This window comes from Tursiops truncatus, chromosome 15, assembly GCF_011762595.2.
Source record: "Tursiops truncatus isolate mTurTru1 chromosome 15, mTurTru1.mat.Y, whole genome shotgun sequence".
Classification (NCBI taxonomy): Eukaryota; Metazoa; Chordata; class Mammalia; order Artiodactyla; family Delphinidae; genus Tursiops; species Tursiops truncatus.
In genome coordinates, this window is record NC_047048.1 from 86,265,230 (window position 1) to 86,291,682 (window position 26,453).

The following is a 26,453-nucleotide window of genomic DNA, read 5'->3' on the forward strand; positions in this document are numbered from 1 at the left end:
GGCTGAGCAGGGCTGCCCATCCCCACGTGAGGCACCGGTGCTGAGGGCGGGAGGAGGCAGAGAACCACCCTCAGAGAAGGAAAGCAGTGAAAAGCCAGTGGCGCTGGCTCAGGAATCAAGGTTTCCCTGCTTGCCCGTCGGTGGCGGCACCCGGCTCTCTATTGAAGAGCTATAACCCTAGTTCTTCCTCCCGTAGTCCAGTTTGTCCCCTTTGCACATCAAAGCTCCGTGCACTGGAGAGAACTTCTCACTTACTGACCATTTGATGCAGGTAAATTGCAGATGGAAAGGTGCTTGGCAGAGTGAATGCCACAGCTGTCCGCTCTGCCGACAGGAGCTTGCAGTGTGCGGCAGCGCCCGCATGCATCCTGCAACCCTCTATTCTGTGCTCTGTGAATAATTTATCTTCAGGAAATCCAAATTGCCAAGGCACGCTTTAACCTAGCAGAATGCTCGCCAATTTCCTTGGGAAAACTGACAAAAAAAAAAAAAAAAAAAAAAAAGTGCTGTAGATTGCATTTCAGCCGAGAGCGGCCTGGCAATCAGACGCCGCGGCCCCTTTGTGCCACTGCATCGGAAGCCGCTGTGCTGGGCTCGGCGCAGACGACATTTGAAGGCTCATAAATGTGATGAAGTCCCTCTGACACCTGCTCCTCTCTTCGCTTTAAATGTGAGCCATCGGTCCACGGGGAGCGCTGCTTTAAAATAGGAATTACAGTAATTGTCTTCCGTGCTGTCGGGAGGCTGCAAGCGCGCAGCTCTCAGCTCTACCGCCTGGAGTCGACGGCGGCATAAATTACCCCAGGTTGTGATTTCGTTCTTAACACAGCACACGAATCTCTGTGCGTTCGTGCTGCCCGGGTTGGGGGCTCGCTTTGCAAGTTCTAGCTTAATAGCAGGGGAGTTAATGGGAGGGGTCCCTTGTCTTTCTTCCTGAGCGGGACCTTAGCTGCTTGTCCTGTGCTGGCCTCTGGGGACTGAAGCCCCTTCCCTGGCTGCTCCTTTCCCACTGGCTGGCTTTGCTCTGATGGCCTCTTGGGGGCCTGGGAGGTGGGGCTGCTCCCTCCCCCGCCCCCCACAGGGCACACCTGCTGGGAAGAGGGCCCCTTCTATCTCCCACTCGCTCCAGCCCAGACCCAGCTGGGGATCCCGTGTGATGACCTGTGCTCCGGGGCGCCCCTACCCTCCCGGGGCTCTGCCTTGTTCCCTGGAAGGATGTGGGCAGCATCCCCCATGGAAGTGGGTCTGAGGCAGAGAATGCGGGACAGGAGCTGATGGGCTCAGGCAGGGTAGCCAGAGGACGTGCGGGGTCCCCATCCCCCTCGAGGGCCTCCACTCCCTCTCTCCTGGGGGAGTCAGCAACTCTGGGAGGGTGGCCTGTGTGTCGGGTCCAGGGGACGCCTCGACCTGCGCTCCTACCAGCTCTCACCCCCGTCTGCTTCCCGCCTCCAGAGCCAGTGCCGTGACCACGGGCCCTTGGCACGTGGCTGGTCAAACTCAGAGGGGCTGTGAGTCCAGGAGATGTGCAGGATTTCTAAGAGTCAGCACGAAACAAAATCCCGTTCATAACTTTTTCTATTGATGCTGTAGAAATGATAATGTTTTGGAGAGATTGGGCTGAGTAAAGTTTAGTATTAAAATCAATTTCACCCGCTTCTTTTTACACTTTTTTTTTTTTTCTTTTTCGGTACGTGGGCCTCTTACTGTCGTGACCTCTCCCGTCGCGGAGCACAGGCTCCGGACGCGCAGGCTCAGCGGCCATGGCTCACGGGCCCAGCCGCTCCGCGGCACGTGGGATCCTCCCGGACCGGGGCATGAACCTGCGTCCCCTGCATTGGCAGGCAGACTCTCAACCACTGTGCCACCAGGGAAGCCCTCTTTTTACACTTTTAATTAGAAAAAGTTATTAGAAAAGTTTAAATGACGTGGATGACCTGCACTCTCTTCCACTGGGCAGCGGTGCCTGGAGGCCCCTGTGCTGCTGGAAGCACCCGCGCATTGGGGTGCCCATCTCACGTTGAGGATGATCAGGTCCCCAAGCTCAGGCTGCCCCCCTTGGCTGTCCGTGGGACAACGCACGGGGGACAGTGAAGCCCGCTCAGGTCCCAGGCACCTGTTTCTAACAAGACGACCCTCGAGTGCCGGGGTCACCAACTCCCAGGGGAAGCTGGGCTCTCAGCATGGCGGGGTCAGAGTCTGCGGTGGGTGGTGTCGCCAGGGGACCGTGTGTTACGACACCCCGACGTTAATGAAGGCTTGGTGGCTGCAGCTTCCTCCTCGGATGTGAGCCTGGGGGCGTCAGGAGGGCCCAGAGCAGGAGATGAGGGACACTATGGGGCCAGTGGTCTCCGCCCCGAAGCTCGAAGCTCGTACGCCTCACCTGCTGCTCGCGGGTTCGCAGGCCGTTCCTGCCACGTGAGCTCTTCCTTGTCTCCTGTGTCAGCTTCACAGGCCCCGGTGAAGCTTGAGACAGAAAATGCCTGGAGGTGATGCTGCAGACACAGGGGGTGGCTCTCCCGGCTTCCTGTTGACAGCGCAGTTGTTTTTACTTGCAGATGAGCTTAGAAAATGATGAGAAGAGAGCTCGTACGAGATCCAAGGCCCTCCGAGGTGAGTCCCCGCTCCCCTCCCAGCAGGGTCTGGCCAGGGCCGTCCACAGCCTGCCTCTGGCCAAGAGTCCCAGGTCCTCCCGCAGCAGTTGTCCTTAGGAGGACAGAATCCCGCAGCAGTGCCTCGCCCCTGGGACGCTCCTCCCCTAAGCCGGGCACCTGGTGGCCTCAGGCTTCCTCAGCCTCAGGGTGCATTTGAGGGCCACGGCCACTGGGGGGCTTTTGGCCCAGATGCACCTGCTGGGGAGGAGAGGAGGGGGCAGCCCCAGCGCTGCAGAGTGGGGAAAGCAAAACCTGGTTAGACCTGTTCTGTTTGGGAAGGAGAGGCCGCCAGCCTCGCATCACCAGCCTCTCTGCCTCCCAGATTAGTCTTGGCGCTGAGGGCACTGGGATGTTGCTGGGTTGAACTGGCACTGGGGTAGGGAGAGGGGCTGAGGCCCTGCTTGCTCTGCAGGGACCAAGTCCCGACACCCTGGCCAGCCTTGCCACCCCGACGCCACAGGGCACACACTGTTCCTGTGCGTGGGTAGCCCTCAAGGAGGGGCCAGACGCCCCGAGCTTCTCAAGTGTCTGCCAGTCAGACTAATGCAAGTTCTTGTCCCAGTGGCCCCATCACTGAGGAACCAGGTGCTTGGGCCACCTGTTCTCCTCTCCGGCCAGCTTTATCCTCTGGGTCCTCTTTGCAGCCAGAAGATGACTGCTCCCTGAGATTAGAGAAAGAGATGCTGTCCCAGGGAGCCTGTCTTAGCTGGGGCCTCTGTCCGACTCTGCAAAACCAGCAGCCACGGGGCAGGGGCGGGGGGGGGTGGTCTGACATGAGCACCGGCTTGGAGGACGCAGCTCCCTCTGCGAGACCCTGGAGGACATTCTAGGAGGGAAAAGCGGGGTTCAGGACGGGGTCGCCCCCGCCCTTCAGTCGCTTGTGCTGTGGAGACACACGTGCCTTTTCAGTTCTGCTTCCCACACGAGTTTCCCTGTTTCTCTTTCTCTCACTCAGCTCCCCCAGAGCCCACAGGTGCCGACCTCAGGTAAGAAGGGCTTCCTGCCCGCACCCAGCATGGTGCACGCCTGTGACCCCGTTCGTCCTAAATGTTGCACTGGGCGCCTGGAGTTGAGCAACCGCGCCCGGGCCCCTGCTTTCCCTAACGAGGCTCCTTTCTGCCTGGCCTGTGTGCATCCGTCCTCACCCTGCCTTGTCCTCTCCCGCCTTGTCCTGGCACCACCATGCAGCCAGCCTTGCACAGTGGCACAGATGCGCTCACACCTTGTCACCCCTGGGACATGACTGTCACCATGGTCCTCAGCCGGCAGCAAGGTGCTGTCTTAGTGGCTCCTCGGCCAGAGATGGGGGGACAGGCTGTCCCACGCCCGAGTCTTCCAGTGACTTGAGGGCAGCAGTGGCTTATGTACCGGCTGAGCTCTGTGACTTTGCAGATTCCAGGCCGGCCTCACAGGGACGGGCATCCTGAACAGGAGGGAGGACAGACACGTGGCAATTTCCTGGGTTGAAGCAGGAGGGGCCAGGCTTCCTCCCCAGAGGTCGACTTGCCCTCGCCTGCTGGCTTCCGTCCTGGGCTTGGCCAAAGCCCTTGTGTGTGTGTGGAGGGGAGGGGCTGGGGGAAGGCCAGAGAGAAAGCCACCCCAATGCTTACGGGCTGGGCTGCCCCAGCATCGCCCCACGTGGCCTTCGGACTGCAGGTCCTGTGGGCCTGGGCTCTTCCTGGGGCGTCCAGGGCCGGCCCAGGGGCCATCTTGCCCAGGCAGAGCTCCAGTGAATGGTGTCCAGTGAGTGGCAAGGAAAGCAGCCTCTCGCATCCCCCCTTTCCGGGCAAGGGGTAGGGCCAGTGCGTCTGCCTCAGAACACTGGAGACGGAAGGGAGGGCCCCCCGTGTGCCAGGTGGGCTCTGGGTGCCCCGTCTAATTTTTATAAGTTTCCTGTGAGATGGGGCCAGACTTGAACTGTGGCCAAGGTAACCTGCCTGAGGCTTGCTGGAGGGATGAAGGGGCTCCGAGCCCACCCTCCCGCCCCTGGAGCAGCTCTGGTGCTGAGTTCGCCGCGGTCCTGCTCTGCCTGTGCTGCGGGGTTGGGGGTGACGGCCACTCCCTGATGGACATTTCTGTGGGCTTCCAGGCTCGAGGATGGAGACAAACAGAGCTTTCTAGTTACTGAGGGTGGGTGCTGTTATTTCATGCTCCCTGTGCCCCAACCTGGAACAGCTCTCTCCACCTAATTGCACGGTTCCAGGGCATAAGCCACTTCTACGTTCTTAGGGGTGAAGATTCTCACTAGACAGTGAACACGCCTGGGGCTGGGACCATCTTATTCTTCACCAGATAGTGGTTGAGTGGATGGCTTCTTTTGCCAGTCAGGAAAATGAGAGGACCCCAGAACATCCCAGCATCTCTCCAACCTTTGAGGCTGTAACCTGGAGGCGGGAGGGGAAGCACGTGGGAGCGGTGCTCAGAGCCCCGCGCATGCGGCGAGCCCTGCAGCGGCTGCACAGTGCAGTCCGATCTCAGGGATTCTCATGGAAGCACTGGCGGCTGCTGGTGTTTCCCCGTTTGTGAAGTGGGGAAACTGAGGCTCGGAGGGTTAGAACTCACACAGCCGGAAGAGCTGAATCATACAGCCTCCTGCTCAAAGGCCAGTCCTGGTCACAGGACTGATCACAGGGTCACAGGGTGACCTGATCACAGGGTCACAGGGTGACTGGTCACAGGGTGAGGGGGGCACAGCAGACAAGCCAGGCCCCTGGAGTTGCATGGAGCACAGTGGCCAGCTCCCTGGAGGGTAGGGGCCTGCGGGTGGACCAGTGGAGGAGACCCCGCGTGACGCTCAGAGGGGCCGCAGACCGCAGGGTGCAGAGCAGGTCTCCCGGGGGAGGTGCTGCTTCCCTTGGGCTATGTGACGTTCACCTGGGGACATCCTGGGGACAACGAGGGAGAGGAGGCTGGGCACAGGACTTGAGTTTTGGGAACAGATGAAGTAATGGAGGAGACTGGAAAGGCAAACCCAGAGGGCTAGGTTTCTCTTGAAACTTTGAAGCAAAAATGACCCAGAATAGATGTATTTTGAAATATTCTGAGCGCGGACTTGACCAGTGTAAGTAGGGGGATTGTGTGGGCATCTGGAATTTGTGCAGCGTCATCGATCTCCTGGTCTCACCCTGTTTGCATGGTAATAGTGAGGCCCGCATGCAATCTGATGGGGAAACTGGGGAGAGATGCATTGACGTGTTCTAGCAACGATGTCCTCAGCAATTCTTCCCGTTGCTGAGAATCGATGCCTAGAGGAAAATCCACGTGGAATGTGCCACTCACGCCTGAGTTCACAACCGTTTGTTGGCCACGAACCAGCCGTGGGGCACGCTCCCTGAGGCTCTGTGATCGTGCGCTCACCCCGCGGGAAGGGGCAGGTGCCGCAAGCCCGACCCCTGCCCCCAGCACATGGGGGGCTGTGGTTGGTCCCGCGGGGCCTTCGCAGTGGGTGCCAGCACAGGCAGAGCGACCCTGGAGCAGGCTTGCCGCTGGGATGTCAAAGGAACCCCTTCGGAATCACTTGACGGGAGGACGGGTCACAGGGAAGCTGTACCCGCAGGACTCACTCTGTGGACGAGGGACTTGCACCCTGTGGACCCAGAATCTGTGGCCCACTGCCCCCAGCGGCCCTTTCCCCATCGCAAGCAGAGACTCCGGGAGCCGCTTGCCGGCGAGTGGCGGTTGCTAGGAAACGAGCTGAGGAGCTGGTGGGCCTGGACCAAGCAGGACTCTCAGCTGCCTCCTCCCACCCGGAGCCCCTTCAGCTCTTGCTCTGACTTGAAGCCGAGTCCCTGAGAGAAAACAAGCGGCTCTGGTGGCCTTTCCCTTTGCGCAGTGAAGAGCCAGCAGACTCCCCCTCCACCCCGCCCCCGCTCTACATGGGGCCCATCTGCTGTCCACGCTGCGGGAGGCGGCTTATGCAGGGAAGGGAAGGGGGTGGGTGGACCCCTCTTGGGGCATCCTTGGGGCGTCTCCCAGTCCCGGGAAGGATGCCCGTCTGCCACGCCCACGCCCCAGTCCGCAGCCCGCCTGTCCTCACCTGAGGGCCTCCTCTTGAGCCACTGGCCAGCTCCTGCCAAGGCGACAGAAGGGAGTGGGGAGCCCTCTACCTGCCTCCGCGGGGCCGGAGGGAAGCCAGTCGCTTCCAGGGGCTCCCACTGGGGCACGGCTCCTCCCGGCCTCCGCCATGGCCTGAGAGCTGCTGTTTATGTCCAGATCCTCAGATCCCTCCGAGCCATCGCCAGGACCCCTCTCAGGCTGACGGCAGGCAGGCCCTCTGCCCACCTCCCTGTCTCTGCCACACTCAGGCCCATGCTGTGGAATCGGGGGAGGGCTTGGCCGGGTCTCCCTCTTCCTCCATGCTGGCGAGGGGCTCCAGAGGCCTGGAACCAGAGCTGGTGCCTCACCCTGCCCTCCGGCCCCGAGCACACAGAGGGCATCCTACCAGCCCTGGGGGTGCCCATGGGGTGACCTGCTGGCACTGAGCCCCTGGGGCTTGCTTTCCGTGGGTACTCTCTGTGCTGGCACGTGGGGAGGAGGGGGCCTCCAGGTTCCTCTCCCCGAGGGGCCTTTGGCAGCTCTGCGCATGCCTGGCCCGCTGCCCTTGGAGGGCCGGCCCTCAGGGCTGGAGGCCAGGTGCTTCTGAACTGGTGGGCGGAGGTGTGCTCGGAGCAGGTGACGTGTTTGGGGGCAGTGCCAGTGCCGCAGCAGCTGGCACCTAATTGCCTGACTGACTCAGTGATTAATCGACTAATTGGGACCTCAGCTTCAAATCCCCAATAACAAGGAGCTTTTGTGAAGAGTCTCAAAGCTAGTTCTTGAGAAAGTGACAGCAAGTGTGGGGCATAGATTTCAGTGAGAGGCCTCGGGCAGCAGCAAGTCCTGTCTGTCTGGAAAGGAAACCCACACAAAGTTCGCATGTTCCCCCCCCATCCTCCCCCTTCCTCTCCCTCTCTCCTTTCCTCTCTTCTTTTAAACACCAGGAGATGAGCCACGGTGGCCTCATCATGGGGGGCTGCAGGGTGCGTCCTCTTCAGAGACCCCGGCTCCCGCAAGGGCCACCGTTGCGCTGGGGGGCGCGACCCTGCCTCCACGGACTGTTCTGTTTCTTGCTGATCCGTCAGCGAGTGTGGACCCCACAGTCCTCTGTAGTCAGGTCCGTGATCGATCAGATTAGACACATCAGTGTGTCTGGACAGAGGTCCAGAGTGGGGCCCCTTTGTGAACCTCAGGAGCTCACAGCCTTCCTTCCCAGGCTCTGGGAGAGCCTGCTCGGAGGTGGGGGGCTCAGACCCTTCTTGGATGGGGACACCCTGGGTGATACCTCCCGGGAGGAGCTCGGGCTCCCCCTGTTCCCACCACGGGTTCTCCGTCTCAAAAGCCCACAGGACCCTGACCTCAAGCCCCACACAGGCCCCTTGCTGCCCTGGGGAGCTGACTGCTGGGGAGGTGGGTTGGGTGGTCTGTGCCTGTGACTGGAAGTTTCCAGAGCTTCCCACCGTCTGGTTCTGTGGGGAGGCAGATGATGGTGAAGGGAGAGGAACCCCTGGAACTGTAAGAGGCCAGGCCTCGGCCCACCGAGGTCTCCCGCAGCTCCTGGGTCATCGGCCCTCCTGGCTTCGCCGCCCTTCACGGGGAGCTGGGATCACACCAGGCGGCGGGTTCTGGAGCGGGGTCTTTGCTGCCACCCGCAGCCGGGGTCCTGTGGCCTGGGTCAAAGCTGCACCTTTGCAGAGTTGCTCCTGCCGGGCGGGTCGGCTGTGTACCGGCGAGGGGCCCGCCGGGCAGGGCCTCGCAGCATCTCGAAGGCCCTGGAGGATCCCCGTGTTTGTGCTTCGCCCTTGGGCCAGCTTCAGGTGCTGCTCTGGGGGCGCCCTGGCGCTTCCTTGTTCCCAGCCCCCTGGAAGCCTGGTGGTGGTTTGCCTGCAGTGGGAAAGACTCACCGTGGAAAAAGGAAGTCGTCCAGCCTTGCTTTCACACACACAGATCTTTAATTAAACACTCTTATAAAATTGTAATGCGCCATTCATTTATATAAACGGGGGTGAGTTATTTCATTAATTTTTCGCAAACTGCAAGCAGCCATTCTGAGATGAACTGTTTGGAGACAATCTTCTGCTTCCCCGGGTGAGGGTCTGGGGTGGGCCCCGAGATTCGGACCCTCTCCCCATGCCCCACGGGGCCCGCCCCCAGGTGACCACCCCTGCTTGTCTCCCCCCAGCTGTCCCACTCCCGGATGCACGGGCTCGGGACATATCCGGGGCAAGTACTCCAGGCACCGAAGGTAAGGAGGCTGGAGGGCCCTCAGCAGGGTTCCTGGGAAAGAGGTTGGGCTGCTGGGGGTTGGAGCTCCTCTGCTGCTCGGGACCCTTTGTGGGTCTAGAACCTTCCGCCCCTGCTCTTGGCTGCCGAGCTGCGGTGGCCTCCCACGTGACCCTCTCGCTGGGAGGCCGAGCGCGGCTGTGGCGTGCCTTTCCGGTGTCTCCCCTTTGGGGCTGCTGTGAGGCCGGAGGAGTCTGTGCGGGAGAGCCCAGAGCAGAGCCGGCACACGCTGGGCGGCTCTTCTCACTGCTGTCATCCGGGGGTCTGCTGGGCCTCAGGGGCCCCCGACTGCGGTGCCAGGCTCAGGAGGTGGGTGAGGGTGTGAAGGGTCTGGAGGTGAAGGAGGAAGGGCCTGGGCACTCCCGACAACCTGCCTGGGGGGCGGTGGGCACGGAGCAGAGCAGCCTGGGCCGCCGCCCCCACCCCCGGCCCCGGCCATCCCAGGGGGGATGACTGTGGCGTGGACAGGGCCGTTGAGATTAGGCCTTCCCAGAGAAGCAGGAAGTGAAATTTAAAGCACAATCAGGGCCTTTTTAATGCGGACAATTACTGTAAAATTTTGAACACATCAACCTGCCAGTCTTGAGTTTGGGGCTTTGGCGGAGGGGCGGTGTTGAGATGCAAAGAGAAATTTTCAGGACAGGGATAGCGCTGCAGAGGGTGAAGGCCGGGGGCCCGGGAGGTGCTGACAGGGTGGCCCGGCCTCCTCCCTCCCAGTTTACTGAGCTGCCCTCTGGCCAAGAAGAGGAAGCTGGGGGGCGCCGAGGCCGAGCACCTGGGGTCCAAGCGGAAGGCGCACCCCCTGAAGCTGGCTCTGGACGAGGGCTACGGCGTGGACAGCGACAGCAGCGAGGATGCCGAGGTGAAGGGCGCCTCTGTTTCTGATGAATCGGAAGGAACTGCGGAGGAGGACGAGGCTGAGGCGTCAGGACAGGAGGAGATTCATCGCCCCGAGCCAGCTGAAGGTGCTTTGTTGCTCTTTCTCCCCTGAATAAAGGCGCTTAGTGTGGGCCCGGAGAATCGCAGCCTGTGAGCAGGCGGGGCTCCCGCGAGCGAGGAAGCCCTGCTGAGAACAAGCGCCTCTTGTCTGACGTTTGCAAGGCTTCCTGGGGAGGGGCTGGCGCTTGGGGCTCGGGGGGGCCCAGAGGCTCATCTGTATGTGAGCATTGTGGACCTGGATGTGTGTCTGTGTGTGTGAGAGGCGGTCGGACAGATGGACGTGGCTGTGCGTCTGTGTGGCGGGGTCTCAGATAGACCCGCCCCACTTGGCCTCAGGAGAGCCACCTGCAGGAGGGGCGAGGGGCCTGCTTGGCATCAGGGGAGCTGGGCGGGGCCCCCAGCCCTCTGCAAACACTAGTGCGAAGGTGGGACACGTCCATGTCCCGAGTCCCTGGCTGACTGTAGGGTCCTGGGGATGTGGCTGAGGCCCGAGGCCCCAACCCCGCGACACCTCCAAGCTTCTGGTGCTCTCGGCTCTCAGGGCCTGAGGTGGATTTTTATTCATTTTGGAGCCACTCCAGGGAGGGTCCTCATACCCGCCTCCCTCCTGGCGACCCGGCTCTGCCTGAGAGGGTGCAGGGCCAGGGGACTCTCGCTTGCTGGGTTTCTTATAAAGGAGGGAGTTTGGCGCTCAGGCATCGGCCCTGGCTTGGCCCCTCCTAGAGTGGGAGGACGTGGGCTGGCTGCTGAGCCCTGGGGGGTGGTCCTTGTTGATCCCAGGGGGCCTGGGTGTGGTGAGCACCCACTGCGTCTTAGCCGTGGCAATTAAAAGCCTTAAACTTTAAAAACAGCTTTTGCTGTTTATCAGTTATGAAACAATTTTTAAAAATTGGATCCATTCTTTTTTTCTTGTGGTACGCGGGGCCTCTCACTGCCGTGGCCTCTCCCGTTGCGGAGCACAGGCTCCGGATGCACAGGCTCAGCGGCCATGGCTCACGGGCCCAGCCGCTCTGCGGCACGTGGGATCTTCCCGGACCGGGGCACGAACCCGTGTCCCCTGCATCGGCAGGCGGACTCCCAACCACTGCGCCACCGGGGAAGCCCTGATCCATTCTTTAAGCTCCATTTTATGAAATGTAGATTCGCCTGATATAAGGAAGTACACATGACAGGGAGGACCGTTAATCAAAAGTATCAGAGTAATTCTCAGCTTCAAATTACTGCGGTGGTTTCTCCTTCCACCTCCCGACATAAGTTTACTGTGATCTCCAGATCCGGGCAGAGGGGCTGACAAAAACGGCCACCCCGAGCCCATTTCTGGGGGTTTGATGTCGCCCGGCGGCAGTGGGGCAGGCTGGAGGAGCCCCGCCTGGAGACCTGTCCTCTATTCCCCGTGTGCCTCCCACGCAGTTTCTGATTTTGTGCAGGGAGGAGCCCCATCAAGGCCCGTTTCGGATCCAATCCCATCAGCAGCCTCACGGGCTCCTCCAAGGGCAGCTACAGCAGCTATCAGGAGATCATTGCAACTTCTCTCCTAAATTTGGGCCAAATCGCCGAAGAGACACTGGTCGGGGAAGACTCGGGCCAGGGGGCCAAGCGGGGCGCCGGCATCGTGCGCCTGGTGCGGGAGGAGGCTGAGGAAGGAGCCACCAGCGGTGCGGGGGAGAAGGGTGTCTTCGTCCAGCCGGAGGACGCAGAGGAAGCGATCGAAGCTACCAGGGAGCGCTCCCAGGAGCTGTGTCCCCAGTCCCTGGAGGGTGTGGCCAGCGAGGAGTCCAGCAAGCAGAGGGTGGCCCTGGGCACTGAGCGGGGGGATGCCCCGCCTGACGCGATCTGCCAGGAGCAGGCCCCCCCCGCCCCCCGCCCGGAGGCCTCTGAGCCCCGACGCCCGGCGCCGCCCAGCCCCAGGCCCGCGTACTCCGTCCTCGTGGAAGTGCGCTCTGATGACAACGGCAAGGACGAGGACTCGAGGTCCCAGAAGTCCACAGTCACGGACGAGTCGGAGATGTACGACATGATGACCCGCGGGAACCTGGGCCTCCTGGAGCAGGCCATCGCCCTGAAGGCCGAGCAGGTGCGGGCCGTCCGTGAGCCGGGATGCCCACCCGCCGAGCAAGGCCCGCTGGGCCCGGGCGAGCCGGGGAAGGCGGCAAGGCCCCTGGACGCCGCCCGGAAGAGCTACTGCAGCAAAGGTAGGCTGGGCACCTGGGCACCTGGCCCTGCCCCGCCCCCTCCCGGGGGTGCGCAGTCCCGGACCCATGGGCGAGTCCTGAGGTCTTTACGGGCTGGGGGGTACGGGCGGGGGGAGGTGGTGTGGGCCAGACAGAAGCGGCCTGTGGTCGGTGAGGCAGGTGGCCAGGCTGGGAGCACTGAGCAGTGCAGAGCAGGCCCGAGCCATGGAGGACAGTGGGACTGGTTCTCAGGGACCGACTGACGCTGAGGTGCAGACGCCGTACGAGCCCTGGACAGAGAGGCCGGCGACAGCGAGCGCAGGAAGGCGGTGCCCGGGAGAGGCTTGTGAGCCCCTTAGGGTGCCCCTGCCTGCCCGGTGGTCTGAGGACAACTTCCTCCCATTTAAACCACACACACAGAACCCGCCAGGGCCCTGCCCTCCCTGGGGTGGGCTTTCTGAGGATGGTCTGTGAATTCTGCATTGTGGCTTCCCTACCAAAGGGGACGGATGGCTCCTCTGGAAGTTTCCCTGGGACACTGGCTATGCTCTGGGGACCGTGTGTGTCCTGAGAGGCATTCCCTTCTGCCCCACACTGACAGTGGCCTCTCTGGGCCTGCAGAGGCTCTAGGAGGTCAGTAACTGAGATTTGGGGTCAAATTTCTGCCCAGGCCTTTATTAGCTGCTTTGGGTAAGTGGCTCAGCCCCGCGGTCCCCATTACTGTCAAATACAAAGGACGTGTCCTGGCAGAGACCTTGTCACACGGCTTTACCTCTCTGTGCGGAGGCCTGGCCCCCAGCCCGAAGCCAGTGGCCCTCGCATGACATTAGCCGGACAGGGCAGAGGGTGGCAGCCGCCATCCGGGGGGGTCCCCCCTAAAGCCCTGCGGGTCCCACTGTTTGTGGCTTGCCGCAAGCCGTGGGGAGCTTTTCCACGCGGACGGCCAGCGTGGACGGCCTCTCCAGGGTCCCCGTGCTGTCCAGTCACGGTCCCTCTTGGGCTCTTGGGCAGTCTGGTCACTCTCCTCTCTGGACAGCCAGAGTGAAGGATGGTGAGCTGCCCTGCCGCCTCCCTGCTCACCACCTCCCGCCCAGCTTCCCGGCTGCCCTCTGAAGGATAGGCCTTGTGTGTTTAGATCCCTCAAGAGCTGAGAAGCGTGAGATCAAGTGTCCGACACCAGGCTGCGACGGCACCGGCCACGTCACTGGGCTGTACCCGCACCACCGCAGCCTGTCTGGCTGCCCCCACAAGGACAGGATCCCCCCGGAGAGTGAGTAGCTCTGCACGGCTCAGGCCGCCTCTGGTGTTTGGATGGTGTCCACATAGAGGAGTGGCCACCCAGGACCCTGTCCCTCTGGACTGGCACGTCCAGAAGCCCAAACTTGGGCCCTACAAGCGTGGCGACATGGAGCACGCCCAGTTATTCACCTTGAGATGGCAGCCTGGGTCAGGGCCCCTGGAAACCGGCCACAGACACGGGCACACGGCGGGGAGGCCGGGCCCTGGACCGGGGGAGGGGCCGCCGTCTGTGTTCTGAGGGCTCAGGAGAAAAGCCGTCCTTGCTTCTAGGCGAGGGGCAGCGATCGTGACCATTAAGTTTGTAAGGTTTCTGCCTCAGGGAGGCCAGGGTCACCGTGAGAGGGGGCGGGCGTGGCCTGACTGAGCGGGGACTGGGGCTCCTGCACCCTCCGCGCTGGTGGTGCTCACCGGCCCCCCCCACCCCCGACGTTGTCTTGCAGTATTGGCCATGCATGAGAACGTGCTCAAGTGCCCCACTCCTGGCTGCACAGGCCAGGGCCACGTGAATAGCAACCGTAACACGCACAGAAGGTACGGGGCTGGGCTGGGAATGGTGAGGGCCACGGAGGGGGGCGCCTGCAGTGCACGCCCCAGCCTGGGACGCGGTCTCCCTGTGTGCTGCCCTTTGGCGTGAGTGCACGGTCAGGGCAGACCTTTGGCGGGAGCAGAGCAGCACCTGGAGGGGTGGTCACCTGTGCCACTGTGAGTGGGGGTCCCGAGAGACCAGAGGATGCGCGCAGCGCAGGGAGGCCTGCAGCCTGTGGGGAGAGCCAGGTAGAGACCCTGTCCTGCTGAGAGTCGGGAAACCTCTGGACACTAGCTTGTGCTCAAGGCAGAACCTCGGCAGCCGGGGCCGAGCCTGGCTGCTCCGTAGGGGAGCTGAGCGCCTGGTGCTTGGGATGTCTGCCCGGCTTCTGGTGAGAGGTCGCCCCGCCCTCGCCCCGAGCCACGCGTAGCTGTAGCCGTGGCGGGGCGTGAAGTGGTTCCGGCAAGTGACACTCGCTGGAACGACTGGCCAGCGTTTCTGAGGCTAAATTCCCCAGCACCGCTGGGACGATGTCGCCTCTCCTGGCTGATCGCACTTTCTCAGTTCTGACAGTGGAAGCTGCACCCGTGGCGTCTCGGGTTGGGTGCTTTCCTGGGCAGGACCTGTGCCCTCCTCGTGTGACCCTGGTAGACCATGTCCTCCAGGGTCAGCACCCAGCCTGTGGCCCGTGGGCTGATAGACTGTGAGCAGCTCTGGCTGGTGGTGAGGGGAGAGGAGGGAGGTGAGGGGTGGCCCGGGCCCCGCACCCACCCGGAGGAGGTGCCTTTGCTCAGAGCCTTGAAGAACTTCCGGGTGCGTTTTGTCTCTGTGTCATTGGCTTAGAATTTCCAGAAACAAGCTGGCTCAGCAGCAGGTGCTTTGAGGGCTTGAGGACAGACCTGGGGAAAGGCCCCTCTATAGGCAAGGCAGCCTTCCCTGAGCTCCTGCTGACGCCTGGCTCCCGGCTCGGACGGGTGGGGCCTGGAGGAGGGCTCAGCTGTCCTCCTGTCCTTTCTCTAGTTTGTCTGGGTGTCCCATTGCTGCTGCCGAAAAATTAGCCAAATCTCATGAGAAGCAACAGCCACCGACGGGAGACCCTTCCAAGAATAGCTCCAGTTCGGATCGGATCCTCAGGTGAGTGAAATGAGTCGCAGACCGGGAGGCGTGTTTTCGACCCCGGGTCCGTGTGCCTGACGTGCAGTGAGGCCAAGCTCAGAGTCTGGAGCGGAGAAGGTTTGTTACAAGAGCCGAGCCAGGAGGACAGGCGGCTCGCGCTCCGAAGACTCGACTCCCCGGTGGCTGTCAGGCAGGGTCTTTACGGCCAGCGTGAGGGGAGAGGGTCCAGGATGGGTGATCAGCTCGTGGACCCTCTTCTGATCAGCTGATGGTGAGGGCATCTCAGCCTTACGGTTCCAGGCAGTCTGGGGTCCACGTGCTTGCGGTCAGCATGTCATCACCATCCTCCACCGGGCGGGGGTCTTAGTTTCTGCAGAATGACTCAGAGATGCGTGTCAGATTGTTCCCTCTGTCTCTTCAGGAGGAACTAGGAGCCCTGTGACTCCGTTGTCCTATTAACTGACTGAACCTGCTCTTTGGAACTGGGTGGGAAGGCCTAGGGGGCTTCAAGACTGTTGTTGTTTTTCCTACAAATAAGAATCAGGGACGCGCAGGGGCTTTTTTACCCAGGAAGGCCCTGCAGGGTCCTGCTAGGCTTCACGGCTGCCTCCGCACGTGCCCAGGGGGCTTCTCGCCTCTCCGCCGCTGCGTGTGCGTGTCCACGCTCGTGTGTATGTGTCTCCCAGGGGGGACTTGGAGGGTGGTTTCGTGGCCCCGACACCCGCACGGCTGCCCCTGCCTCGCTGTCCCCGAGGGTGTCTGATGTCACCGCCTGGGATTGTTCAGGGATTTGTTTGTGGAGTCGCTGGTCCTGTTTGGAGAGAGTGGGTTGCACCAGCCCAGGACCCCTGCTGTCTAGGGAGCCCTGGGAGCTGCTCACCCCAGGACAGACCCTGAACTGGGGAGCGGGGTGGGTGCCAGTGGCACCCTCCGGAGTGCCGCTCCCCGTGACCCTTGAGGTGCTGTGTGTTTAGGTGCATATGCACACGTGTGAGTGTGTGTGCACCCGTGTGTGCGTGCAGACACGGCTCATCAATGAGGGGGCTTCTGAAAGACCCTTCAGAGCGAGTCTGCTTGGTGTGAACCCACCCGCAGGCCCCTGTAGGTGCCACGAACAAGGCCAGAGGCTGAGGAGCTTTCCCAAGGCCACACGCTCCCCGGCAGCCTGCCTTCAGAATCGCCTCCCAGTGGGACCGGTTCTCTGGCGCCCACCGTGCTGGGCGACTCTCCCTCACCCCCGTGTCCTTGCTCAGCGGACTCCCTGCTCCCTCATCTCCGAGGAGCTAGAACTGACAGATCGTCCCGTCGAGACTCTCTGTTCCACGTCTGTCTCCCAAAGGAGAGTGTGGGAGACCAGGGCCACCGTCCCCTGCACAGGCCCGGCGTCCAGCAGTCACGAGCATGGGCGACGGCACAGACCATGGTCTGGAGGTGGGCGGGCCACCTCCGTCACCCAGCTGTCCCTTCCCTGGCATGTGCCTGGCAGAGCCTCTGCCTGAGCAGCGTGGCCTCCCACCTTGGCCTCAGGGTCACGTGCAAGTGGTCTCCGGGCTGGGCCTCGCCCTCCCGCACTGGGGAGCCCTTGCAGCCCCGCCCTTGGGGCGCCCTGCACTCCAGTTGGCTTCTTTCAAGCGGGTGGCGCTCAGGGTGGTGGAAACTGCTTCTTTCCTCCATCTTGTTCCTGTTCCTCTGGCTTCTTGTCGGGTTTCTTGCCTTGATCCAAGTCACTGACAAAACGTCAAACTACCAGGCAGGTGCGTCGTGGCGAGGCCAGGGTGGGGGCCAGGCCGCTGCCAACTGTGGGGGCTGTGCCCCGGGAACGCGACTCCGTCTGTCTGCCTGTAAAGTGGGCCGACAGCGTTATCGCCTTCAGAAGTTTCTCATGAGGCTGGATGAGGCAGGGCTGTCTTGTTTCCGGGCCCTCGGGGAGGAGGCCAGATGGTGGCAGCTGTGGCCGCGGTGCAGAGCTTTCCGTCCAGGCTCCACGTGCTCCATGGAGGGGCCAGTACCCCAGGGTGTGGGGAGAATCTCTGCAAAGCTCTGTGGGCATCACGGACCCTGAGTCTGCTGCTGGCGGAAGCCCCGGCTGAGGAAGCCACCAAAACGTGGCGCAGACGTTAAGTGTAGGACTCGTCTACCCCCGGGGGTGCCTGAGCACTACCAGCCGCTTCTCCGATGCCACTGGCTGGTCCAGAGGGGCCCCGCCCTTGCTGGGGAAGGAGAGCCGTCGGTTTCACCAGCCACTTCTCCGATGCCACTGGCTGGTCCAGAGGCGCCCCCGCCCTCGCTTTCCCAAGGCCCTGCAGAGCCAGCCTATCGTGGTTGCAGGGTCTTCCTGGCACCCGGCTCCCATTTTCGGGTCACACCTAAGTTCTCGCAGTGCCTGGCGCCCTGGGGGCCTCACCACTGGCTCCTTCTTAATTCCGCCCACCACCTTTTCCAGACTGAAGTCACTGCGTGGCTCTCCCAGGCCTCCTCCGCTCTTCTCTCAGCTGACTGGTACACAGGCCCCTCCGCAGACCGGTACAGACCCTGTGGCCTTTCTGTGCCGGGCTGGTCTTCCTCCCGCCGTGGCTCCAGTGCTGTCAGGGCTGGTGTGTTCGCACCATCTCTCGTGCATTTAAAAATCTGAGCTCTTTCAGAGCTTCGGTAACAGTGGCTGAATGCTTGCAGCGTCCTTTCATGCGTGTCTTTAACCCTTGCAGCAGCCCCTCCAGGGGCATCTCAGGTGACTTTCAGCAGACGACCTGGAGGGCTAAGGGCTGAGTCGGCCGCCCTGAGGCTGATTCTCAGAACCTCCTTCATGTCCCCTCCAGGCACCCCAGCTCCCTGCCCTCTGGGGAATTGTCAGTTATTCCACCACCAGAATTCTGCCTCGGCTGCCTGCCGCCCTAAGGATGCTCCTCTAGGGCTCCCGGCAAAGGCCTCAGAAACCTGCTCTCCTCATTCCCTCTGTTGACGCGGTCCGCAAGCGGACACGCGCTGTTTCTTCAAGGCTCCTAGTGCTTCGTCCCTGTGGCAATTCTTCCTGCACATCAGCCCCTAGGCACCCTGTAGTGGTGGACGTGAGGGAGGGCCTGCCTGGGTCTCTGTCCGCGCCGGGGTCTGAGGGATGGCTGGGCCAGGCCACGGCACGGGGCATTGAGATGAACAGCACAGAGTCCTTGCGTCCTGTCTTCATGATTCTCATCTCCGTCTCACGCCCCAGGCCCATGTGCTTTGTGAAGCAGCTTGAGGTCCCTCCGTATGGAAGCTACCGGCCCAGCGTGGCCTCCACCACACCCAGGGCCAACCTGGCCAAGGAGCTGGAGAAGTTCTCCAAGGTCACCTTCGACTACGCAAGTTTTGACGCTCAGGTTTTTGGCAAGCGCATGCTTGCCCCAAAGATTCAGACCAGCGAAACCTCACCGAAAGCCTTTAAATGTAAGTTGGGGAAGCTGCTCCCGGAGGTGTAGCGTCTGAGGGGCAGCGGAGGGGAGCCCTCAGCAGCAGCGTGTCGGTCCTCTCCACCCTGCGGCCCCAAACGCCCCAATCCCCCGTGGCGGCCTTCTCAGAGTCCGTGTCTCACCCACGTTGCTGCCCACACACTCACCATCAAACTGGATGTGCCTCCTCACTACACGTGAAACAAACCCAAGTCCGTTATGCCGTGCGTGTCCACAGACTTAACGACGTCGCTGCCGTGGTTCACCCTACGAGCGTGCCCTCCCCTGGCTGTCCGTTCCCAGCCAGTTTATTCCAGCTCAAGGGCTGGGGGTCTGGGAGGGTCAGACAACCGCTGTGCTGAGCCTGGGTACCCGACAGATGCTTCCTGCGCGGGGACCATCTTGCTGGATACAATGTGACATTAGCAACAAACTTTCCGGGTGCTCGTCGCGCTAACAACATTCATTCCGCCAAACCTTCCGGAACAAGCCTTCCTGGCTTATTTTTTTGGGGGGAGGGGTCGCTTATTGCACTAATTTGTGAGTTGCAAGCCTGTTAGCCCTGGAAATACAAACAGAATGGAAAAGCGCCCCAGTGCACTTGAGATTGGAGCTGGCGGCCCCTGGTGGCTGTTGTCAGCCCCCAGAATTGGCAGTGATGAGTCTCCTACAGGTTAATGATACAATCGCCACCTGGAGTGCGAGTGTCTCTCCGGCTTGTTAGGACTGGGGGCTTCATGCCTTCTCGCAAGGCACCCACTTACGCTGGGGCGCTGGAAATTTGCTGGCGATATCCTGATTACTCAGAAATCATACCTGAGAGTGACCTTACGGTTACAGCACAGTTCCTAGAAAAGATAACGTTTGATGCCCTCCTGTGTCGTGTTTATTTGAACTAATGTCATTCACCAAAGCCGTGGCTCTTGGCGGAAGGGGCGGGGCGACACCGAAATCAGCCTTTTGAGGCTTTGTGATAAACTTTTCCTACTTGAATGATATTCCAGACGCTCCTCCTACTTGCAGACTTTAGTCTCTAATGAGCATCACCGACAGACAACTTGCTTTGTTTGAAATATCGGGGGCGCTCGAACGTCTTTGGAGGCTTTGCCCTTTCTGCCCAAGTTAGGTCAAGAGAGAAACGGCCTTCTCAGTGCCCGACGGGGGGGGGGGGGGCTGCGGTGGGGCCAGGCTCCCAGCCATCCCGAAGTACCCCCCACCCCCACCCCATGTCTGCGTGGCCGCCTCCCGTTCAGGTTGTATATCAGCCTGCTCTTGTTCCCTTTTTGCAGCCAAACCTTTCCCAAAGGCCTCTCCCCCCAGGCCCAGCCCCTGCGCTTCGTCCTCTTCTACAGGCTTCGACTACGCCCATGACGCGGAGGCCGCACACATGGCCGCCACGGCCATCCTGAACCTCTCCACGCGCTGCTGGGAGATGCCCGAGAACCTCAGCACGAAGCCGCAGGACCTGCCCCGCAAGGTTGGTGTGTCCCCTGCCAGGAGCCCCTGCTGAGGCAGAGAAGGGGGTTGGGATTTGCAGTCAGGGGCAGTGCTGCCTGCATGAAGGGGGCTCAGCAAACCCAGGGCCTACTAGGTGACTACCACTCTTTCCTCTTCTCCCTCCTGACCGTTGACCCTGCGGGGGCTCAGCAAACCCAGGGCCTACTAGGTGACTACCACTCTTTCCTCTTCTCCCTCCTGACCGTTGACCCTGCGGGGGCTCAGCAAACCCAGGGCCTACTAGGTGACTACCACTCTTTCCTCTTCTCCCTCCTGACCGTTGACCCTGCGGGGGCTCAGCAAACCCAGGGCCTACTAGGTGACTACCACTCTTTCCTCTTCTCCCTCCTGACCGTTGACCCTGCGGGGGCTCAGCAAACCCAGGGCCTACTAGGTGACTACCACTCTTTCCTCTTCTCCCTCCTGACCGTTGACCCTGCGGGGGCTCAGCAAACCCAGGGCCTACTAGGTGACTACCACTCTTTCCTCTTCTCCCTCCTGACCGTTGACCCTGCGGGGGCTCAGCAAACCCAGGGCCTACTAGGTGACTACCACTCTTTCCTCTTCTCCCTCCTGACCGTTGACCCTGCTGGGCAGAGACATTGGATGGGTCCCCTCTGAACTCCGTGCGCTGTGCCTAAGGGGGCCCAAGTGGCTGTGCACACGTGTGTTCCCATATCTCGCCGAGTCTAAGGGCCCTGTGCGTGTTTTTGGGCCCACACGAGCTGCCGTGTCAAGGGTCTGGTTTTCCAGCGCTGGAAGCCTCAAGGCAGTGGGCACTGTGGCCCACATCAGCCTCAGGACGCTGTCTTCCCGCGTAGGCTCTTCTCTTCCTGTTTGGGTCTGCTCTCTTTGGAGGGAGACGCTGTCTGGGCTTCCGGTGAGCTGAGTAAGGGACCAGAGGCACGCGTGGGAAGGGGGTGGGGTCTGACACAGGCGGTACCTTTGCAATGCAGGCCACGGACATCGCGGTGGATGAGAACGGAACCCTGGATTTGAGCATGCACAGACACCGCAGGCGGGAGAACGCTTTCCCCGGCGGCGGTGGCGGCCCCGGCGTGACCTCACCCGATGCCTCCCAGGGCCAGAGCATCACTGCCCCCAGCAGCTCCGTGACCTCGCCCCAGTCCAGCCATGCCTCCCGCCAGGACGAGTGGGACCGGCCCCTGGACTACACCAAGCCCAGCCGCCAGCGAGAGGAGGAACCCGAGGAGGTGGGTCCTGGGGTCCTGAGCCGGCAGAAGGTCGAGCAGGCGCTGGTGGTCAGTCTGCCTTACCCGAGGGCGGGTGTGAACGCGCTTTCGCTCCAGGCAGAGCCTCCGTGTGTCCTGCCCCTTTCCACCCAGGGTCCTGCGCCCTTCGGGCAGCTAAGCCCACCTTCTTGGAGGGGTTTTCACCATTGGGCCAGTCTGTGGCCTTGTCCCCTCCGAGAGAGAGGTGGCCTTCTCGCCTCTGCAGAATCACTGTTCAGCACCAATGCGGTTCTCCGAGAGCACGGGGAGGAGAAGGGCTTTTGTTCAGACCCCACGGGGGATGATTCGGGAGTGGCTCCGAGTTCCTCGTTTCTGTGGGCCTCCCGCCGACCTGCTGTGTCCAGATCAGGGACACCCAGAGCTCTGGCAGCAGCCTCTTCTCACTGTCACCAGGACACTCCAGGCGCCTGGCTCCCTGGACGGAGGCAGGAGAAAACTCCTGGCCTCAGAAGCCCCTTGGGTGGCCAGCGGCCAGAGTCCCAGGACAGCACTGCCTGGTGAAGGGCCGCACACCAGGCTGCTGTGCTGGAGCTGTAGGCTGGGGGCAGTGGAACACCCCCTTCCCAGTTACTCCCCCCAGCTGAGATGCGGGCTGATGCAGGGCTTCTCCCCAGAAGAGCCTCCCGAACAGCAGGGCCCTGCTCTGAGGGCTCAGACCCGGTGGCCTCTGCCCAGTGTGGACAGGCCTGTGGGTGCCCCCCCAGCCCTGCCCTCCTCGCCAGCCCCCACTCCCAGGAGGGCAAGGGGGGCAGGTCCCTGTGCAGGAGTACGGGGTGGTGAGGGTCCCGCCCTCAGGGCCAGCTGGGGCCCCTCTCTCTGCAGGCTTCGCATGCAGCCCCACTTTACAGAGGAGCCGACTGAGCCCCAGGCCTAGGTCTTCTGCCTCAGTCACGTGGCTGCAACCCAATGTCTGGCCTCAGAAGAGGGACACCTCTTCAGAGGGAGCCCCCAGGGGAGGGAGGCTGGCTGAGGGTGTCCACCCGGGGCCGGCAGGAGGGCCTCTCCCTGGCTGGTGGGCCCCGCCTTCCTGTTCCTGTTCTGGGCCACCAGCGTAGCGTCCCCACGTCTGCTGTCACCCTATCCAGTTCTGCCCCCCGGCCCCCCTTCGGCTCCTTCCCTTTCCCTGCCCCTTTCTTTGACCCCCAGCTCAGGCTGGCCTCTCTGGCCACGCTGCCCCCCCCCCCCACGTGCCCTCTGAGCATCCTCCTCCCCTCCCGGGACTGTCACGTCCTCTGTGGATGACCCTGGTCTCGGAGGTCCTGTGGTCCCTGGCCACAGAGGCCTGCCGCTCTGCCCCATGGTCGACAGTCCACTCTCCAGCAGGAAGCCTCAGCTGACCCCCAGGCCCTTCCTCTCCTCCCCTGTGTCCTGGGCACAGGTGCCCACGTCCTATTGGGTGACCCCCCAGAAACACCTCCTGCATCAGGCCTTCCCAGTCCCTCTACCATGGCCCTGGATGCCCTGCTCAGACTCTCCTTCTAGCTCTGTCCGAGGCTCCTTGACCATCCTCGTGGGGCTACTGCCCCACTCTTCAGCCTTGCCTCACCCAGCTCTGGCAGCAGCCCCGCCTCAGGTCCCCCAACACCCCAACACCGCTGGCCCCGTGTCCAGGGGCCTCTGGGACGCTCCCTGCTCTGCAGCAGCCTCTACCCCTACGCTTCTGGGAGGCCCCCGCTTCTCCTGCAGACTGGGCTTGAGTTGAGGGGCTTCGTCCACCCAGCTGCGCCTTGTTCAGTAACAGTACCAGTGGCGACAGTGACCTCGGCGTGACATGGTGCCGAGGGCCCTTCCTCCTTCCATCCCCAGCCGTCCTGGGAGGGGCAGCTATTCTTTCCAGTTGAAAAGTGTGGCGCCCAGGAGGTCGGACAGCGTGCCTGGGACGCACAGCAAGTACCAGTCCTGAGATCTGAATCGTGATCCCCCACGGGGGTAGTGGTCTGCTGCAGCCTGACCTGGAGGGCACTGACCTTCCTGACTCTCGTGGACTCCTTCCCTGTGCCCAGACGCAGGGACTGTCCCTGTCCACCCCCTGCACCACAGCACCCTGCCCGTGGGTGGCGACTCAGCACGTGCAGGCCCCGCTTTTGAGGCCAGAGTGCTTATTCGGTGCCGGCTGCGGCCAGGTCGCCGTGCCGGCTGGGGCTCGGTGGGGCCAGATGGTCCCGAGGTCGCGTACTCTGTGCGTCGTGCCTTCTCAGCCTCATAGCATTTCAACAAACACGTCCTTAGTGCCACTGCCTACTGAGCGCGTCCCCAGCCCCAGAGGAGCCGCCCTCGGCGTACACTCTGGTGTGTAGATTGCAGCCCAGGGCGGGTAGTTGGAGGTGACCCACCTGCCTGAGTCCACGGAGGGCGTCAGGAGCCGTGGTGCTGGGCAGCGCCCGGGTCTCCTCGTTCCCGGGCAGCTCAGGAGCAGTGGCTGAGGTGAGGCAGCACCCCAGCCCCTCGGGGCACCGTTTCCTGTGTCTTCCTCCTGCTTCCAGAAGACAGGAGACTCCGGAAGATGCCTCTGAAAGGCCCCTCTCCCTCAGCCCCCGGGCCGGGCGCCCGGCCCCCCGCCAGCCGGTTAAAACCTCTCCCTGCTGGTCTTTTGCAGTCAGAGCCAGCAGCCCATTCTTTTGCTTCTTCTGAAGCAGATGACCAGGAAGCGTCGGAGGAGAATTTTGAGGAGAGGAAGTACCCCGGGGAGGTCACCCTGGCCAACTTTAAGCTGAAGTTTCTCTCCAAGGACATAAAGAAGGAGCTGCTCACGTAAGTCCCCACCTTGGGCGGCAGGACCCCTCAGGGCACCGCCACGGCCCTGAGAGGAGCTCGCCTTGGCGGGAGCGCCCCGTGCTGACCGTCCTGCTGGCCTGGCTGCCTTGGTGAGCAGAGGCTGGGCCTCCGCTACTAGGCCCCTCCTGGGCCAGGCAGTGGGGGAAGGCGTCCTCTCACCCCTGCACCACGCGGGCCTCTAACCCACTCCTTCAGGCTGATAAAGAGTGAGGGCAAAAGCCCCCGTCTGGCCCACAGAGCAGACAAGGGCCGAGGGGAGGGGACCGCCCCCGAGCGCCCGCTGCGCTCCTGGCCCTCGCGCCCAGGCCTGAGGTGCGCTCTGCCTTGGGCTCCATGACCTCAGCTCCGGCAGCCGAGTCAGTTTAACCAGGTGCCACTGGAGAGGGGGCGGCTACTGGTAGACGTGCGTTACCCCACGGCCTTCTGGCCGGCCCCCACTAAGAACCACCTTCCCTAGGGGGCGTGAGAGGCCTGGCCCCTGCCCCTCAGGTGATCCAGCCCCCACCGACGCTTAGAGTCTGTTCCTGGGGTTCCTCTTCCTGCCCCGAACCCCGCCAGCTTCCAGCTTCCTCCTGCCCTGTAGCTGGCTCGCCCCAGGATGGCTCTGGTCTTGTCCTCGGGGAAGGCCCTGCCACGTCAGGAAGGGGCTCCCTGCACACCCACCCCCCAGCACGCACACGTGTGCACGCACAGCACGTCTGCTTCGGAGAGGCACCCCGACTTTAAGCTGAGCTTCACGTGGGTTCCCTTTGCTTCTTGAGTTAAGTTGCGTGGGAGATGCTTGTAGTCGGAGAGGCGAGGGCCCGGCCCTGCGGGCTGGTGGGGACGAGACGCTCCTTGGCTTTCGGGTGAGCCAGAGGCAGGTGGCAGCCGCCCTCTCCGAGCGGGCTCAGCCTGGGGGGCGGGCCTGGCGGGGGGGCCTCGCTCTCTGTTCTGACGCTCTGTTTCCTTTGTCCAGCTGTCCCACCCCCGGCTGTGACGGCAGCGGCCACATCACTGGGAACTATGCTTCCCACCGCAGGTTCGTCCCCCACTCGGGTCCGGCCCGGCCTGGGTGCTGCGTGGTGGGTCTTCCTCCTCTGCGCCTCTGCTCCCCCTCTTGGCTCACCCCGATATCCCATCTCTTCTCTTTCAGCCTCTCTGGTTGCCCTCTTGCTGACAAGAGCCTCAGAAACCTCATGGCTGCCCATTCTGCTGACCTCAAGTATGTCTGCCCTCCCGGCCTCCCGTCTCTTGGGTGGCTTCCTTGCTCTGCTCACTCCTTCCATGAGGCTCCGGCCAAAAGCAGCCTTCTGCGGGGCTCTGGCACAGGCCGGCCCCAGCCCGAGGCCCGGGGCCGTGGGGCCGAGAGGCAGGGCCACGGAGGGGCTGATTCTGCTTGGCTGTCGCCGCTGCTGCCTGTATCTCCCTGCTCTGAGCGCCGCTGTCTGCCTGCCCCCTTGGGCCCAGGGCCGCTACGGGCTCCCGCGCTCCCCTCTGAGGGCCGAGGGCCGGGAGGGCCAAGCAGGGGTAGGGCCTGGCTGCGGCTCGTGGTGGCCCGGCCCGTTCTCTCCCTCTCCCGAGGAGCCCTGCCGGGCTGTCTGGCCTGCTTTCCTCCTGCCGTGGAGATTCGGGAGGAGTCCCGAGTTGGCCTTGGCTCGTAAGTCTCTCCGTGACTCGGGGCTACAGGCCGTGCAGCTCTTGCTAAGTGAGCTGGATGCTGGTGACAGCAGCGGAAACTCTGTGCGCTTCCCTCCTCATGCAGCCCCTTCCAGCTGCTTCCGTCTTGGCCCCTCGTGCCCTCGCCCCCACGCCTCTCCTCCGTGCTCACCCCTTCTTTGGCTGTGCCCTGTCTCTGCTCCCCCTGCCCCTGACGTCTGGGCAGGGCCGCCCTGTGGCACCAGCCGCTCTCCTTGGTGGTCTTGTTCAAGCAAGGAGCAAGGACCCAGAGGTTTCCAGCTCTCAGCGTCCTTGCGGGGCTGGACCCGGGGCTGTGATTGCCTTTGGTTTCATGCCTTGAGCTGAGCTAAGCCCTAAGCCACAAGGCGCTGGCTCTGGGTTTCCAGGCTGAGCCGAGGCTGTGGAAGGAGGGCCCCCTCTTGGCCCCTCAGGTCGCCCCCTCTTCAGGGGGTTCCTACCGCCCTGGGCCTCTGTGCTGGGGGTCGGAATCCAGGCCGGGTTTCCCCGGCCCATCCCCGTCTGAGGCCAGAGAGGAACTGGGGCTCTGGTGCCTCTAAGGTGAGGAACCACGGTTGCCGCAGGCTTCTGGCGACCTGAGCTGACTCGGAAACGGGGCAGGAAGCTCCAGCTCTCTCAGCGGGTCCGGTCCTGCCAGCCTCATTTCTGTGGCTCCGGGGAGCCTGTCTGGTCCTAGCAGCCGGGAGAAGCGAGGCGTTGCCTCTTTGACCTGTGGGGCCTTCCGTTCCCGCAGGCAAGGCTGGGCAGGGGTCATGGCCAGAAGCGTCTTTCTGGGAACTATCGGCTTTGACACCTGCATGTTCTGA

General features: G+C 62.6%; 1 protein-coding gene across 1 annotated transcript; it reads left to right on the forward strand.

The window, feature by feature from the left end:
• The first annotated feature begins 2,555 nt into the window (after window positions 1-2,555).
• MYT1 (myelin transcription factor 1) lies at window positions 2,556-26,453 on the forward strand. The gene is made up of 15 exons (XM_033841032.1): window positions 2,556-2,610; window positions 3,607-3,637; window positions 8,869-8,931; window positions 9,687-9,934; window positions 11,336-12,100; window positions 13,215-13,349; window positions 13,819-13,909; window positions 14,925-15,038; window positions 18,229-18,443; window positions 19,798-19,922; window positions 20,899-21,156; window positions 23,792-23,946; window positions 24,929-24,991; window positions 25,106-25,207; window positions 26,381-26,453. Exons 1-15 carry the CDS (start codon window positions 2,556-2,558, stop codon window positions 26,451-26,453), a joined length of 2,493 nt encoding a protein of 830 aa, XP_033696923.1.